The sequence below is a fragment of the Meleagris gallopavo genome, chromosome 33 (genome assembly GCF_905368555.1).
Source record: "Meleagris gallopavo chromosome 33, MGAL_WU_HG_1.1, whole genome shotgun sequence".
Lineage (NCBI taxonomy): Eukaryota > Metazoa > Chordata > Aves > Galliformes > Phasianidae > Meleagris > Meleagris gallopavo.
Genome location: NC_139437.1, coordinates 446,231 through 459,841, shown reverse-complemented (window position 1 = coordinate 459,841; position 13,611 = coordinate 446,231). Strand labels below are relative to the sequence as shown.

The following is a 13,611-nucleotide window of genomic DNA, read 5'->3' as shown; positions in this document are numbered from 1 at the left end:
ATTGGCACGGGCTGCCCAGAGTACCTGTGACTGTCCCATCCCTGGGGGCGTTGAAGGTTGGATGGGTGTGATATGTGATGTGGTGGGGGGCAAGCAGCCCATGGCGGAGGTGTTGGGACTACATGGGCTTTAATGGCTCCTCCAACCCAACGCATACTGTGATGCTATGGCTGTATGACTGCATGATCCTATGTTTCCATGGTTCTATTATTTGGGGCAAGAAGGAAGATCTTGTGATGGTTTTGGAGTCAGGAGAGTTGTCTTTATGTGAGGCTAGCCCTGCAGAATGAACTCCCATAGCCATGTATCATCTTCCTACCTCTTCACACGTGATTTTGCCAGAGAATTAGAGACTTGAGACTTAGCAGTGTTACAAGAGCAGAGGGAAATATGCCCAGTTTTCATCCTGAATCTGTCCCATAGACACTTGTGGGGGGTCTTTTATCCTGCCAAATCTGAGTGCAGTCAATTGCTGGTATAGCAGAATAGAGGAGGCTCAGGTGAACTCAACTCCTATATATGGGGTGGGATGGGCAAGAACAATGTCCCCATGCAAGTTTTGTTATGAGATAGCTTAAGAAGGGGCCCAGGGCTTTGTTCAAGTTGCCACAACTTGGAGCAGAAGTGGGTTATTTTGATCTGGGCACCATTTAACTGCTTTTTCAGCTTTCCCCTCTTCTTCAGATCATGTTTGGAGGAAATGAAACTAGGACTGTACTTTCTCTGCCAGTACAAGCTTAATTTCCTAACTGATTGTTACTAGGCCAGCTTGTATCACTTCCTCATGAAAAAAAAAATACTATAACATGCTTGGGTTATCTTCCTCTCTGGTGATCAATTCACGAGCAGTGAAAACTTTCCTTCTTTCTGGAAATCCTACTACTGAAAGTTTCAGAATGATGACTGCCTCTTCCAGAGTCAGTATCTCCTGGCTTGCTGGAGTCATCTGGGCTGGGACTGCCGAGGGTAGTCATGACATCTCATTCTCTGCCCAAGGCAATGCAAGAAAGATACCAAGCAATACACTACCTCTGCAAAGTCTCGACTGTGAGGCTGATTTGTTATTGCTTATGAGAGGGTAGTTTTTAGTAAAAATGAGGAAAGAGAGCACAGTGCCCATGTGCCTGGGGAGTGGAGAGCATGCAGTCTGGGAAGGGAGTGCCTGCAGCGCATCCATTTCAGACTCATCATCAAGGTTACTTCTAGCCATGTCTTTGCCAAGACATTTTCTTGCTCCCTGCCCTTATAAATAAGAGAGCTGAGCTACTCCAGCCTGCACGCAGAAGGACGGTTTGTCCTTTTCAGGAAGCCTACGGCTGCCTACTTCCAGCTTGTGTCTGAGAATGATGCAGGGATTTGATTTCTCCACTGCTTCTTCCTCCTTCTGGCCTCTGTGACCTCCCATGTGTTACATCTGACTCTCTGCCTACTGATTTGGGGAAATACTTGCACTTTCCCAACCGGAATTGTTTGGTCTTCCCTGAGGGTTCAGCTCAGGCATGCGACAGAAAACCAGCAGATAAAAGCAAACAGCAGAGTGACGTGCCCCCGCAGAAGGCAGGTCCCATTTTAGGTGGACAGTGTTTCCCCTTGCTCTGTGCTGGTAAAAGAAGGATAAAAGGAGGGTGAGGTGTTTAGCTGCTCAGATTTCAGCAGTTTTGGAGGACGGGGTACCTGGCTGAGGGAACACGCAGACACCAGGTCCCAACACAGCTTGCGACTCAGCTCTGGGAACAGCAAAACTGTGCTGGAGCTGAGCACAGACTGGTGCCCGAGTTCTTTGGAAATCATTATCCATGGTCAAAAATCTCTTTCCAGAATGCAATCGCATTCCTCTTCAGCATTTATTTTTATGCTGACTGTTAGGCTCTCAGCATTAGTCACTTCCAGTTAGCTTATTGCTCCACTTTGTTACTGCTCGTGCTAAGCATGCATAAGGAACTAGAGGCAATGTGTTGCTGCAGGTCTTGCAGAGTGAGGAAACCTTCCCATGAATAAGAATTTTTCCACTTCTCCAAACTCTGTGTGTAGCTGCACCGCACGCAGTTGTTCCCTGGTTATACAACCATAGAGCGTTTATCTATTGCATGAGCAGGAAGAGAGCTCTTGGGGTGTGGGATCCACATTGATGCTAAGAGGAGGAAATTCAGATATTTAGGTACACAGATGGCACTCAGCAGCTTACAAACTCTTACAGCTGCTTGTTCCATGCCCACTTCTCTTTAGCACTGAACGTTTTCCCACTGTCCAGCTTGATCCTCCCCTCCCGTGATGCAGCTCCATGCTGTTCGCTCAGATCTTGTTGATGTCACCAGAAAGCAGAGGTCAGTGTCTGCCCTGTGCTCCCCTCATGTGTAAGCTGTAGCACAGCGCAAACACAGGGCAGGGCTTTGCAGAGGAGGGAACCAATCACGTAACTTCTGACTTTGGCATCACCCCGCTTAACTTGCAGCTCTTTGCTAGTATGATCACCTGCCCTAGAAGCATGGGGTGTTCAGGACGTTTTCTGCCTGCCCAGTGCACCCTGGCTAGTTATGCTTTATCAGGGCTCCTCATCTACCTGACATGCCTCATTGGTGAGTAGCATTTGCATGGGAGAAGGTGCATCCCATGTGTATGGAGAAAGAGGGATCTGTGATCTGCAAGAATGGGGAGATTGGGCTTGCAGACGGGCTGGGCAAAGCCTCCTTTTACCTGTCAGCCTTTAAAAAGGAAGGGAAAATGCTGGATGGGGCAGGAGGCCTTACCAGCTGGAGAATTACTTTGGCCTCTGCACTGTTTTCCTCGTAGAGTGGTTGGGAAATGTTTGGAGCCTTACCAGTCTGTTACTGTTAAGATCACAAACTGCGTATTTGTGTTGGCCGCTTCTTCATGGCCAGGCTGTTCATTTACAAAGCTGGGGCATAAAGTTCTCTCCTCCAACACAAACGAGAGCAGGCACTTCTACTGCTCTTCACTGATTGTGCTTTAAGTCCTCTGATAGCTGAGGTGCTGAGGTGTTGTTATTTCCTGTTCACGCCTACTTAATTTTATCTTCTCTTCTTTCCAAATAATGTCTCTTTGCTTTTCAGCCCATCAAAATTCATTATTTTTGTGCACAGCTGAACACCACCCGCTGGCTCTTGGCTCCATACAACATCATGCAAATCACTAATTAAAATACAAGTCTGCACACCAAACAACTCCCTTCACTGTCTTAGCATAGAACAACAGAATCACAGGATGACAGAGTGGTTGAGATTGGAAAGGACCTCTGAATCCATCTGGTCCAGTCCCTTACTCAAGCAGAGACTTTGCCCAGGACCATGGTCCAGACTGCTTTTTAAATTCTCCAAGGAGAATCCACAATCTCCTGGGGAAAACTGTGCCAGTACTCCATCACCCAAACAGTAAAGAATTGCTTCCTGATATTCAGACTTCTTTATGTTCTAGTCTTGCCCATTGCCTCTTGTCCTATTCCTGGACACCACAGAAAAGTCCCTATGGACTTACGGGGGCTTTGTGGGGTCTATGGAGCTCCTGTAGGGTTATGGGGTCCCTATGGGGTCTGTGGGGTTATGGGATCCCCATGGAGCCACAGAAAAGAGCCTGGATCCATCCTTTTTCCACCCTCCTTTTAGATATTTAAGCCTGAGCCTTCTCCAAGCTGGGCAGTCCCAGCTCTCCCAACTGCTCCTCACGGGAGATGTGCTCCGATTCCTTCATCATCTTTGTAGCCCTCCAATGGACTTTTCCCAGCACGTCCATGTCTCTGCTGTGCTGAGAAGTCCAGAACTGGACCCGTAGCTCCAGATGCACCCTCACCAGTGCTGAACGGAGGTGAAGGATCACCTCTCTTGACCTGCTGGTGGTACTTTACCTAATGCAACAGCTGACTGGCAGCTACTCCATACATCCAGAATTTTCCATCCGCTCACTGCAGTGTTTTCATTTTGTTCCTGAACATGTCTGGGAAAAAAACCATCCAAATCCCCTTTAAAGACAGTTGTCCTTTATTAGGAAAATGCAGAGCATTTTCTCTCCTAGATCTGGATTTCTTTTTTTATTTGCCTGCCAAAGCAGAAGTGCTTCACGTTGCTGGTTGCAGAGGCCATGTACACAGGTGGTGTAGGCATTCCCATTTCTTCTGCACAGGACCCTTTGTGAGTGCTGTGTCCCTTGCAGAGGGACACAGAGTCCCACTGGGTTCCCCTCTACCTGTCAGATGGATCACACCACTGTTCTGGGCACATTGAGGTGTTCTACAGCAACAGGTTGGGAGAGGTGTGCGATGACCACTTGGCTCTAGGCGATGCCAATGGTTTGGGCTGCAGCAGTGCACTGCCAGCCACCAGAGACAGGCAATTCAGGGCAGGATCTGGTCCCATCTGGGACCTGTGGGATCCTGTGGGGTCCTATGGGGTTATATGGGGTCCTATGGTGTCCTATGGGGCTATATGGGGTCCTGTGGGGTTATATGGGGTCCTATGGGGTCCTGTGGGGTCCTATGGGCTTCTACGGGGTCTTATGGGGTTATACGGGGTTATGGGGTGTGTGGGGTTATGGGGTCCTAATGGGGTCCTATGGGTTATATGGTGTTATGAGGCGTCTGGGGTTATAGGGTCATATGGGGTTATACGGGGTTATGGGTGTGTGGGGTTATGGGATCATATGGGGCTATGGGATCACATGGAGTTATGGGTTATGGGGTCCCTATGGGGTCCCTACAGGGTCCCTATGGACTTATGGGGGCTTTGTGGGTTCTATGGAGCTCCTGTAGGGTTATGGGGTCCCTATGGGGTCTGTGGGGTTATGGGATCCCCATGGAGCTCCTATAGGGCTGTGGGGGTCCCTGTGGGGTCCTTGGATGGTTGGATGGTGTCAACTGCATGGGGACAGAGGTTGCACTTTCTTACGGCAGAGCAAATGACTGGGGTAGAACAATTGCCACCATGGTGAAGATGCTGGTGTGGTTTGCTCAGGCAACACCTGAGGAAATTGTAGGGTGGGAGAATACAGTTGGGTATTTTGTGATTCATCCCATATGGAGACCTGTAGGCAAAAGAGCAAATTGGAAACCAGTTTTGGAAACTGGATTATCAGGAATCAGTGCTCATTTCACCTCGCAAAAGTCCTGAGATGCTGAGCCACTTCTGCGGGATGCGCCTTTTGCACATCACACTTCTCCATGATCGGAAGGACCCTTGCATTGGTTGAATTTCTGGGGAAAAAGACAACATTAGAGATGAAGCCACCCGTTGTGTTTTTCAGGCACTGTAAGACTCAACTTTAGGCAGGGGAGAGGGACCAAAAGGAGGCATTCAGATACTTCCTCACTGTTTCTAATAGAAGGGGCACAGATTGTTCCTGTGCTTTAACCGCTGTCGTTGTGAAATCAGCTTGAGAAACTTTTTGCAACCACAGAATATGTCAGTTGGAGATTTGGTGGCTTATCGAGGTACAGGCAATTGGTGGGTATCTACGTCCCTGTGCCAAAATTGTCCCAGAAGATAATCGTGATCTGATAGCGATAGGACAAGGGGAGCGGTTTTAAACTAAAAGAGAGAGGATTTAGGTTGGATGTTAGGAGAGAATTCTTTACAGTGGTGAGGCACTGGAACAGATGGCCCAGAGAAGCTGTGGATGCCTCACACCTGGAGGTGCTCAAGAACTGGCTGGATGACACCCTGTGCAGCCTGATCTAGTGGGTGGCAACCCTGCCCACGGCAGTGGGTTTTGGAACCGGATGCACTTTAAGGTCCTGTCCAATTCAAGCCATTCTGTGACCATTCAAGTGATTCTGTGATCATGTGGGGAGCTTTTCAGCTGCTGAGAGCATGAATGGCATAAAGATGTAGCAAGTGGGTCTGATGCTACCAACTCAAGCCATTTTATGATTCTATGATTCTATGATCCTATAATTCTATGAAATGAGAGGCAAGGGGTTTTCGTGGTGCACCTCTTTACTTCTTGCAGGCTCAGACAGCTACCACCTGGATCCCAGCACTGGTTCTGCAGAGCTGCGCCTGGTGAATGGCTCGAACCGCTGTTCTGGGAGAGTGGAGATACTGTATTATCACTAGTGGGGAACTGTGTGTGATGACGACTGGAGCTTTACCAGTGCCAAAGTGGTGTGCCGACAGCTGGGCTGTGGGGAAGCAGTATCATCCCATAGCTCGGCATACTTTGGCCAGGGGTCAGGTCCCATTTGGCTAGACAACGTGCAGTGCACTGGGACGGAAACTGCCCTGTCTCAATGTCAGGTCAGGCCACTGGGAATCAATAACTGTGACCACGGAGAAGATGCTGGAGTTGTGTGTGCAGGTAACCTCTGATAACATCATGCTGGCATGCCAGAAGTTCAGAGGAGGATGCGTTTCTCCAGGGCTTAATACCATTTTCAAAGCTCCAACAAAGTGATGGATGGCGGACACCTCGGTAGAAGGGTGACATTGTCCTCTCTCTTCTCTAGAGCAAAGTGTCATGCCGCACTTCTTAGTAGAACTCCTTGGGGTGTATGCAGAAAGCCTCTTCCTTTGGAGATTGCTGAGATCTCCAAGCCAATACAACAGGTTCCTGGACCTGTTAGAAATAGATTGCAGAGGTTTATGGGGACGGTTCAGTGTTCACGCATTTAATGTGGATGGGTTCTGCTTTGTGTGCACCTACTCAACAGCTCTGAATGTTCCTGTATTAATACACTGGCAGCATCATTGTAGAGATGATCAGAGGGATGCAGCACCTCTCCTGAGAAGACAGGCTGAGAGGATTGGGCTCAGTCAGCCCGGAGAAGGCTTTGGGGAGATCTTACTGACACCTGTCAGTACTTAAAAGGGGCTTAGAAGAAAGACAGAGGAAGTTTTTTTTACACAGTCTAATATTCCCAGAATAAGGGGGAATTGTTTTAAAGTAAAATAGGAGAAATTCAGGTTAGATGTTTGGTGGAAACCCTTTACTCAGAGAGTGGTGAGGCCTTGGCGCAGGCTGACCAGAAAAGCTGTGGATGCCCCATCCCTGGAGGCACTCAAGGCCAGGCTGGATGAGGCCCTGGGCAGCCTGATGTGCTGGGTGACAACCAGCCCACAGCAGGCATTTGGAACTGGATGACCTTTAAGGCGTCTTCCAATATATGCCATTCTACGCTTCTACGATCTTTGAGGTCTTTTCCAAACTAAGCCATCCCATGATCCTACGATCATTAAGGTACCTTTTCACCTAAGGCATTCTATGTTTCTCTCTCCCTTTTGCCACCAGAAGGCGTAGTGACCGAAACACCAGTTCAACTGCGCCTGGCGAACGGCCCCAGCCACTGCGCGGGGCGCGTGGAGGTGCTGCACGACCACCAGTGGGGCACGGTGTGTGATGATGACTGGAGTCTGAGCGAGGCCACGGTGGTGTGCCGGCAACTGGGCTGCGGGACGGCCGTCTCAGCCCCAGGTTTGGCTCACTTTGGGCAAGGCTCTGGCCGCGTTTGGCTGGATAACGTGAACTGCACAGGGACAGAAGCTGCGCTCTCTGAGTGCCAGAGGAAGCCATGGGGATCCAACGACTGCACCCACAGGGAGGATGCTGGTGTGGTGTGCTCAGGTGAGCCCTATCTATAAATACTGGTTGAAACTAGGTGGTCTGTAAGGTCCCTTCCAACTCAGGCCATGCTGTGTTACTATGCAGGGTTGGTGCAGCAACAATCAAATCACATCTTTTTATTTGGACAGCTGCCTTTTCCACATATGGTGAAGAATAAAATAGAATCAGAGAATGGTGTGAATGCCACACCAGGTGATGCCCTTCCTTCTACAAGACCTCAGCAAGCTGTTAGGAAGACTATGTGCAGAAAGAACCACCCAAAGAGAATTATTCTCCTGTCTTCTCCCTTTCTGATAACTCTAGCTGCATAAACTTGTCTCCAGTGCCTCCTACCATTTTGCGTGATCACTACTGACCCTTTGTCAGGCACTGAGCTCCAAGCTCTGCAGCTGTGCCCTCTTTTTATGTGAGTAGATGAGAGGAAAATCCCAAGACATCTTTGACAATGTATTTCCTAGGCATCTTGAAGGATGCAGTACTGCTTTTCCCGTGGTTTGATCCCTTGGAGCCGTAGCTGCTGAGCAAGCATGAATGTACTCTTTGTTCCCTATGCAGACACAAAGACTTCAGAGCACCGTCTGGTGAGGCTGATGAATGGATCAAACAACTGCGTTGGGAGAGTTGAGATTTTTCATGACCAGAAGTGGGGGACCGTGTGTGACGACACTTGGGACCTGCAGGATGCTGCAGTCGTGTGCCGGGAGCTGGGCTGCGGGATGGCGATGTCAGCACCAGGCTCAGCTCATTTTGGGCAAGGTTCAGACCCCATCTGGCAGGACAACGTTCACTGTATAGGAACAGAGTCCACCCTTGAGGAGTGTACACTGAGCAACTGGGGAGAACACAACTGCGGTCACAGTGAGGATGCTGGCGTGGTGTGCACAGGTAACACTATGGGCACAAGAGTGGGACATCCAGAAGAGTCCCCATCCAATGGGAATTGATGTGGGCTTGGGCGCAAAGACATTGTTCTGCCCAAGAGTTGTGACAGACTTTCCTTTCTCCTTCTTTCCTCTTTTGGAGTGCAGCAGAAATACTGCCGTTCCTTTTATAGCATTCATGTGCTTTGGTGTAGACGCTTCCTACCAGGTGTATCCTGACTGAGGCAGGAGCATGAGGTGGGCTGCACGGCTTGAGTCATGTCTGAGAGCCATATGCATACGTCCAAGACAATGTAGGGCATTGCAGGCAACCTAACCCCATCTCCAGGCCAGGAGACTCTGAGCAATGTCACATTTTCACATCTTACGATGCTTCCTAAATTGGTTAGAGATCAAGGCACCAAGTGTAGGTGTCTGTCTATAGGACTACTCATGGGATTAGCTGGCCAGACTTTGGGCACTGTCAGAGGTTATCCAGCCAACTGAGTCAAGAGTGGCTGGAGAGATGCTCAGGCTGGAGACACCGTGAAGCCGACGACATTTGCTTACCTGAGTTGCTAGTTAGGCCCCACTGCCTGCACAGGGACAGGACCCCATTCCTCAATTATCAATGCTTCATTCTCCTTTAGATGCTTTGAGGTACCAAAACACGTGCACAAGACTGGAAGGTGCTGCTTGCCAGTTCCTCGGTAGATTTCACGTTATGGAGAGATGAATTCTGCTGCTGAAGTGCCTTGAGGGACTTTTAGGAGCCTGCTCCTTTCTCTCTCCCATGTAGGGAACACTCTGCGCTGAAGACACCAACTGTTGGTTAGATGAACCCACCTCAGAGGTGGATCAGGAGCAGCCTGCACTGTCCCACCTTTTCTGTTCCAGCACTAAGGAAACAGTGTTGTTATTTCTTGGATGGGGGAAAGTTCTGCAGGTGAACATATTTAAGATCGACTGGCTAGGAAGTCTTATCTTCAGTCATAACTTTGCACATAGCAGGCTGGGATCTTCATGACCCACTTCAGTTTTTGGCAGACTTTTGGGACAGCTATTCAACTTAAATTTTAAGTCAGATGGTAGGGAATCCATCACGTCTACAGGGAAATTGGCCCGATAAGAAATTAACTTCACTACTGGTATTTTCTTCAAATTTCTTTTTTTGATTGATTGTTTAGTTTATCTGAATTGAACTGTTAATTCCATTTCACCTTTGCCTGCAGAATTAAAGTGCCTTGTGCAATCAGACACCTTCAACTATAAGCACACACAGGGCAGAAATGAGCCTCCCCATCCCACTTTTTGATTCAGCTCAGTATTTAGGAAGCTCCATGTCTTTTCTTTGGAAAGGAAGATTTCAGTGTGCGTGTGTGTTTGAGAGAATGGTGCCATAAACACCTTGAGAATGATGCAGTATTGTAATGGGCGACTTCTGAGAAGTTTCTTTGATTGTGAACCATTTATGCATGCTTTATAATGCCTTTGCACATTCAGAAGGTGTTTAATAATATGCCTTTGCAAGGAGTTGTGCATCCAACTTATACTGACTTAACCTACTGTCACTCTAGCTCACCAATGACAGCACCTTGTGACGGGCAAAGCCCTGTTAAAAATCAAGATGCACATTTCCCAGATAGGAGAGTTCAGTGTCTGGCTGCCCTAGGATGGTGTGGATCTCCCATGATTCCCATTTTGCATCTCCTAGTCCTCTAGTGATGTGGCTTATAGAGGAATCTCATGCAAGGCATTGGAGTAGGGCAGTAAGCCTAACTCTAAGCAATGGGTGCTGCTGAATGGTTGCTTGCCTGCAGCAGAGCACTGAAAAAAATGGCCTAGAGCAAGTCAGAAAGCGTGTCTCTAGTTGAATACTCTTATGAAGTGTGAGCCAACGCGTGCGTGTGCAAGAGAGTGTGCTGGCATACGTGTTTTGTATGTGTGCTACTCCTCACAAGCCTCGGCTTCCATGCAACTGTCAATAAAGCACAAACCTGACCTGTCAGCATTTTTCTGTGCTAGTGCCCATGTCACTCTCCTTCCAAACTCTCCATCTCCATGAGTGTGGAGGGTCCAAGGACATCACCTCCCCCCTCTGCTCTCCACTGCAGGCACCAACCCCTTGCAGCTGCGGGTGCAGGATGGTCCTGGTCCTTGTGCGGGGCGTGTGGAGGTTCTGTACAATGCTACCTGGTATGGCGTCTGTGACAGCAGCTGGACCATGCTGGAGGCCAAGGTGGTCTGTAAGCAGCTGGGCTGTGGACCAGCAGAGTCTGCACCCATCGGAGCCCAGTTCGGGCAAGGGCATGACCTTACCTTGCTGGAGGGGCTGAGCTGCCGTGGGACAGAATCGCTCTTCCTGGAGTGCCAGCAGAGAAATATGGGCCCAGGACTGTGCAGACACGGCATGGCAGCTGGTGTGGTGTGCACAGAGATGAAAGGTGAGTGCTAGGAACCTCCATCATCCTACTGCAGTTGGCACCAGTCTGAACTAGCGTCTGAACTAGTGTTGAGCAAAGTCTCCAGGACAGGTAGTGGTCCCACTTAGCCATGGTACAGGAGACATGGGGTGATAGCCATCTTCCTGCTCTTGCCCTAGTCTTATCTCCTTCCTAAACAGGCAAAAGTGCTTCCAGAAACCATTAGATAGGGTAGGGGCACCTGAAGGAAGTAGTTGCAGACATTAATGTGGGATTAATTAGGAGAATGCATTTCAGCAGGCGTGGCTGAGACTAGGCAAGACAATTCCCAGTTTGATTTCTGCAAATGTGTAGTCTCCTGTTTCTAACAGGGCTCTGTAATGCCTTGCTGTCTCCCATGGGTGTCTGAGAACGCAGAGATCTCCCCTGGTTCCATTAGTCCAAGGTAGTCCAAGGTAGGGTTCCATGCACTCAACAAAGATAAGCTGAGAGGGTGAAGCCTGAGCCCCAGGGAGAGTTCTGATGGAAGATACTGGAATTTCCCAAAAATGTGCAGCAGAAATGAAGGGTAAGAAGAAATCTAAAGGAGAGCATGGCTCCAACCACCTAACCAAGCTCCTCCACGCTGAACTCTTTCTGCAGACATTATGCATTCCTGCTCAGTGTTGTCAGGTCTTCTTGGCGTGGTGGCGATGTTCTGTGGGATCCTGCTGGTCATGTACTTGGGAGTGAGATGTAGAAGACAGGCTGGACGCATCCTGGGTAAGAGCAGGACCTCTATGCGTGATGCACCTGGTCTCCCTCCAGGGCTCGTCGTGCTGTTGAATGCATTTCTGGGATGGGGGTTTGTACCCTCTGTGCATCATTCTGCTCCTTTATTTTGCAGACAAGTCACGTGTAAGGAAAATGGAGAATGCTGGGATGTCTTAGTTAGCCGCACTTCTGAGATTGAAGGCAAGACTCTCAGGACCCAGAAAGCAGCAGAGACACTGTTCTGTGGAATCAGAGGAGCAGAACCGCCCCAAGAGGACAGCAAAGATGATCTCCTCTAGCAATCCCATCATGTGTGCCCCGTAGCCCTGGCTCACAGTACAGAGCCTCTTGGGGTCCCAGTTCCACCCTTGACCACACACAGCACCATAAGTCCCTCAGTCTCCAAGAAAGATCTTCTCAGAATGATAACCCCTGCATGGTCCTCCAGGTAGACTCCAGCATCCCAACTCCATCTGCCTGCACAGAACTCTCATGCCCAGCCCTACAATTCTGCCCGTTCCATCACCCCAACAGGGATAACACCTTTTCCTCTAATCTCCCATGGAAATTATTTCCTGAACCAGGAAGAAGTGAGCAGGATGCTCTACTGAACTGTACGTAGCTAATGTTGCAAAATGAACAATGCGCTTCAAAACCTCTCCAGAATGAAGTACCTCATCCATTGTATTTATTCAATTTTTGAATACTAGTAAAAAATCCTGAAACCTGGAAGATCAAGAATGCAATATTATTTACGTATTCGGGGATATGTTGAGACTTAACCTGAAGTCTAGGCAAGGTGAACGTGATAGAAAAATGGGTCCTTTGTCTATGGAGGGGTAATAGACAGTCAGGTCAGATATAGGAGTCTGAAAATTACTGATGTTGGGTAAGATATTGTGCTGGCCACAAAGTATGGCTTGTGTGTGATCCCATTCCTAATGGATCAACCCATGGAGCCAAGTCTGAGCCCAAAACCATTGACCATAGGGTCCATGGTTGGGAGAGAGGAATGTCCCAGTGCCAAAAGAGAGAGAAGAAATAACCACAAGCTCCACTAGTTTGTGGTGAAGATTTGCCAAGCCAAAGAAAAAATGATCTTTATGGCCTCTTCCAACCCCAGACATTCTATGTCTGGGGGAGTTTATGTCCTCTGGAAGAAGGGGCAGGCTACTTGGGGCGATTACAAGCAAGTTGCTAAGGAAAGCAGGGAGGAAGTTAGGAAGGCAAAAGCCCAACTTGAACTTAGATTGGCCGCTGCAGTAAAAGAGAACAAACATTTACAAACATGTAAATGGTAAGAACAGAACCAAGGGTAACTTCCATCCTTTACTTGATGCAGTGGGGAATGCGACCACTGAGGTTAAGGAGAAGGCTGAGGTCCTCAACGCCTTTGTTACATCTGCGTTTAGCAGGCAGATCAGTTATCCTCAGGGCACTTTACACCCTGATCTGTAAGTCTGGGATGCTACGCAGAATATGCCCCCGTGATTCATGTGGAGACTGGTAGAGAGCAGTAAGTTCTCCCCTGAGTCTTCTTCTCCAGACTAAACAGTCCCAGCTCCCTCAGCTACTCCCCATAACATTCGTGCTCAAGACCCCTCACAGCTTCATTGCCCTTCTCTGGACACGCTCCAGGGCCTCCCTGTCTTTCTTGTAGTGAGGGGCCCAACACTGAACACAGCACTCGAGGTGCAGCCTCACCAGTGCTGAATACAGAAGGATGATCACCTCCTGCTCCTGCAACTGGCTGCACTGTTGCTGATACAAACCAGGCCTTCTTGGCCACCTGGGCACATTGCTGGCTCATGTTCATCGAGTGTCAACCAACCCCCCCGGTCTATTTCTTCCACACAGTCTTCCAGCTACTCTGCCCCAAGCCTGTAGTGTTGCCTGGGGTTGTTGTGGCCAAAGTGCAGGACTCACAGAATCACAGAATGTCAGGGAAGAGACCTCGAAATATCATCTAGTCCAATTCCCCTGCTGGGGCAGGAACACCTAGATCAAGA

General features: G+C 49.0%; 1 protein-coding gene across 1 annotated transcript in view; it reads left to right on the top strand.

Moving 5' to 3' along the window:
• The window catches only part of LOC100550420 (scavenger receptor cysteine-rich domain-containing protein DMBT1-like), a 51,160-nt gene that overhangs the window by 12,868 nt on the left and 24,681 nt on the right, over nucleotides 1-13,611 (top strand). Inside the window, exons 11-15 of the mRNA XM_085214679.1 lie at nucleotides 7,234-7,566; nucleotides 8,122-8,451; nucleotides 10,541-10,870; nucleotides 11,492-11,611; nucleotides 11,736-11,772. Coding sequence (XP_085070805.1) covers nucleotides 7,234-7,566; nucleotides 8,122-8,451; nucleotides 10,541-10,870; nucleotides 11,492-11,611; nucleotides 11,736-11,772 — 1,150 coding nt within the window. The remainder of the gene's footprint in view (nucleotides 1-7,233; nucleotides 7,567-8,121; nucleotides 8,452-10,540; nucleotides 10,871-11,491; nucleotides 11,612-11,735; nucleotides 11,773-13,611) is intronic.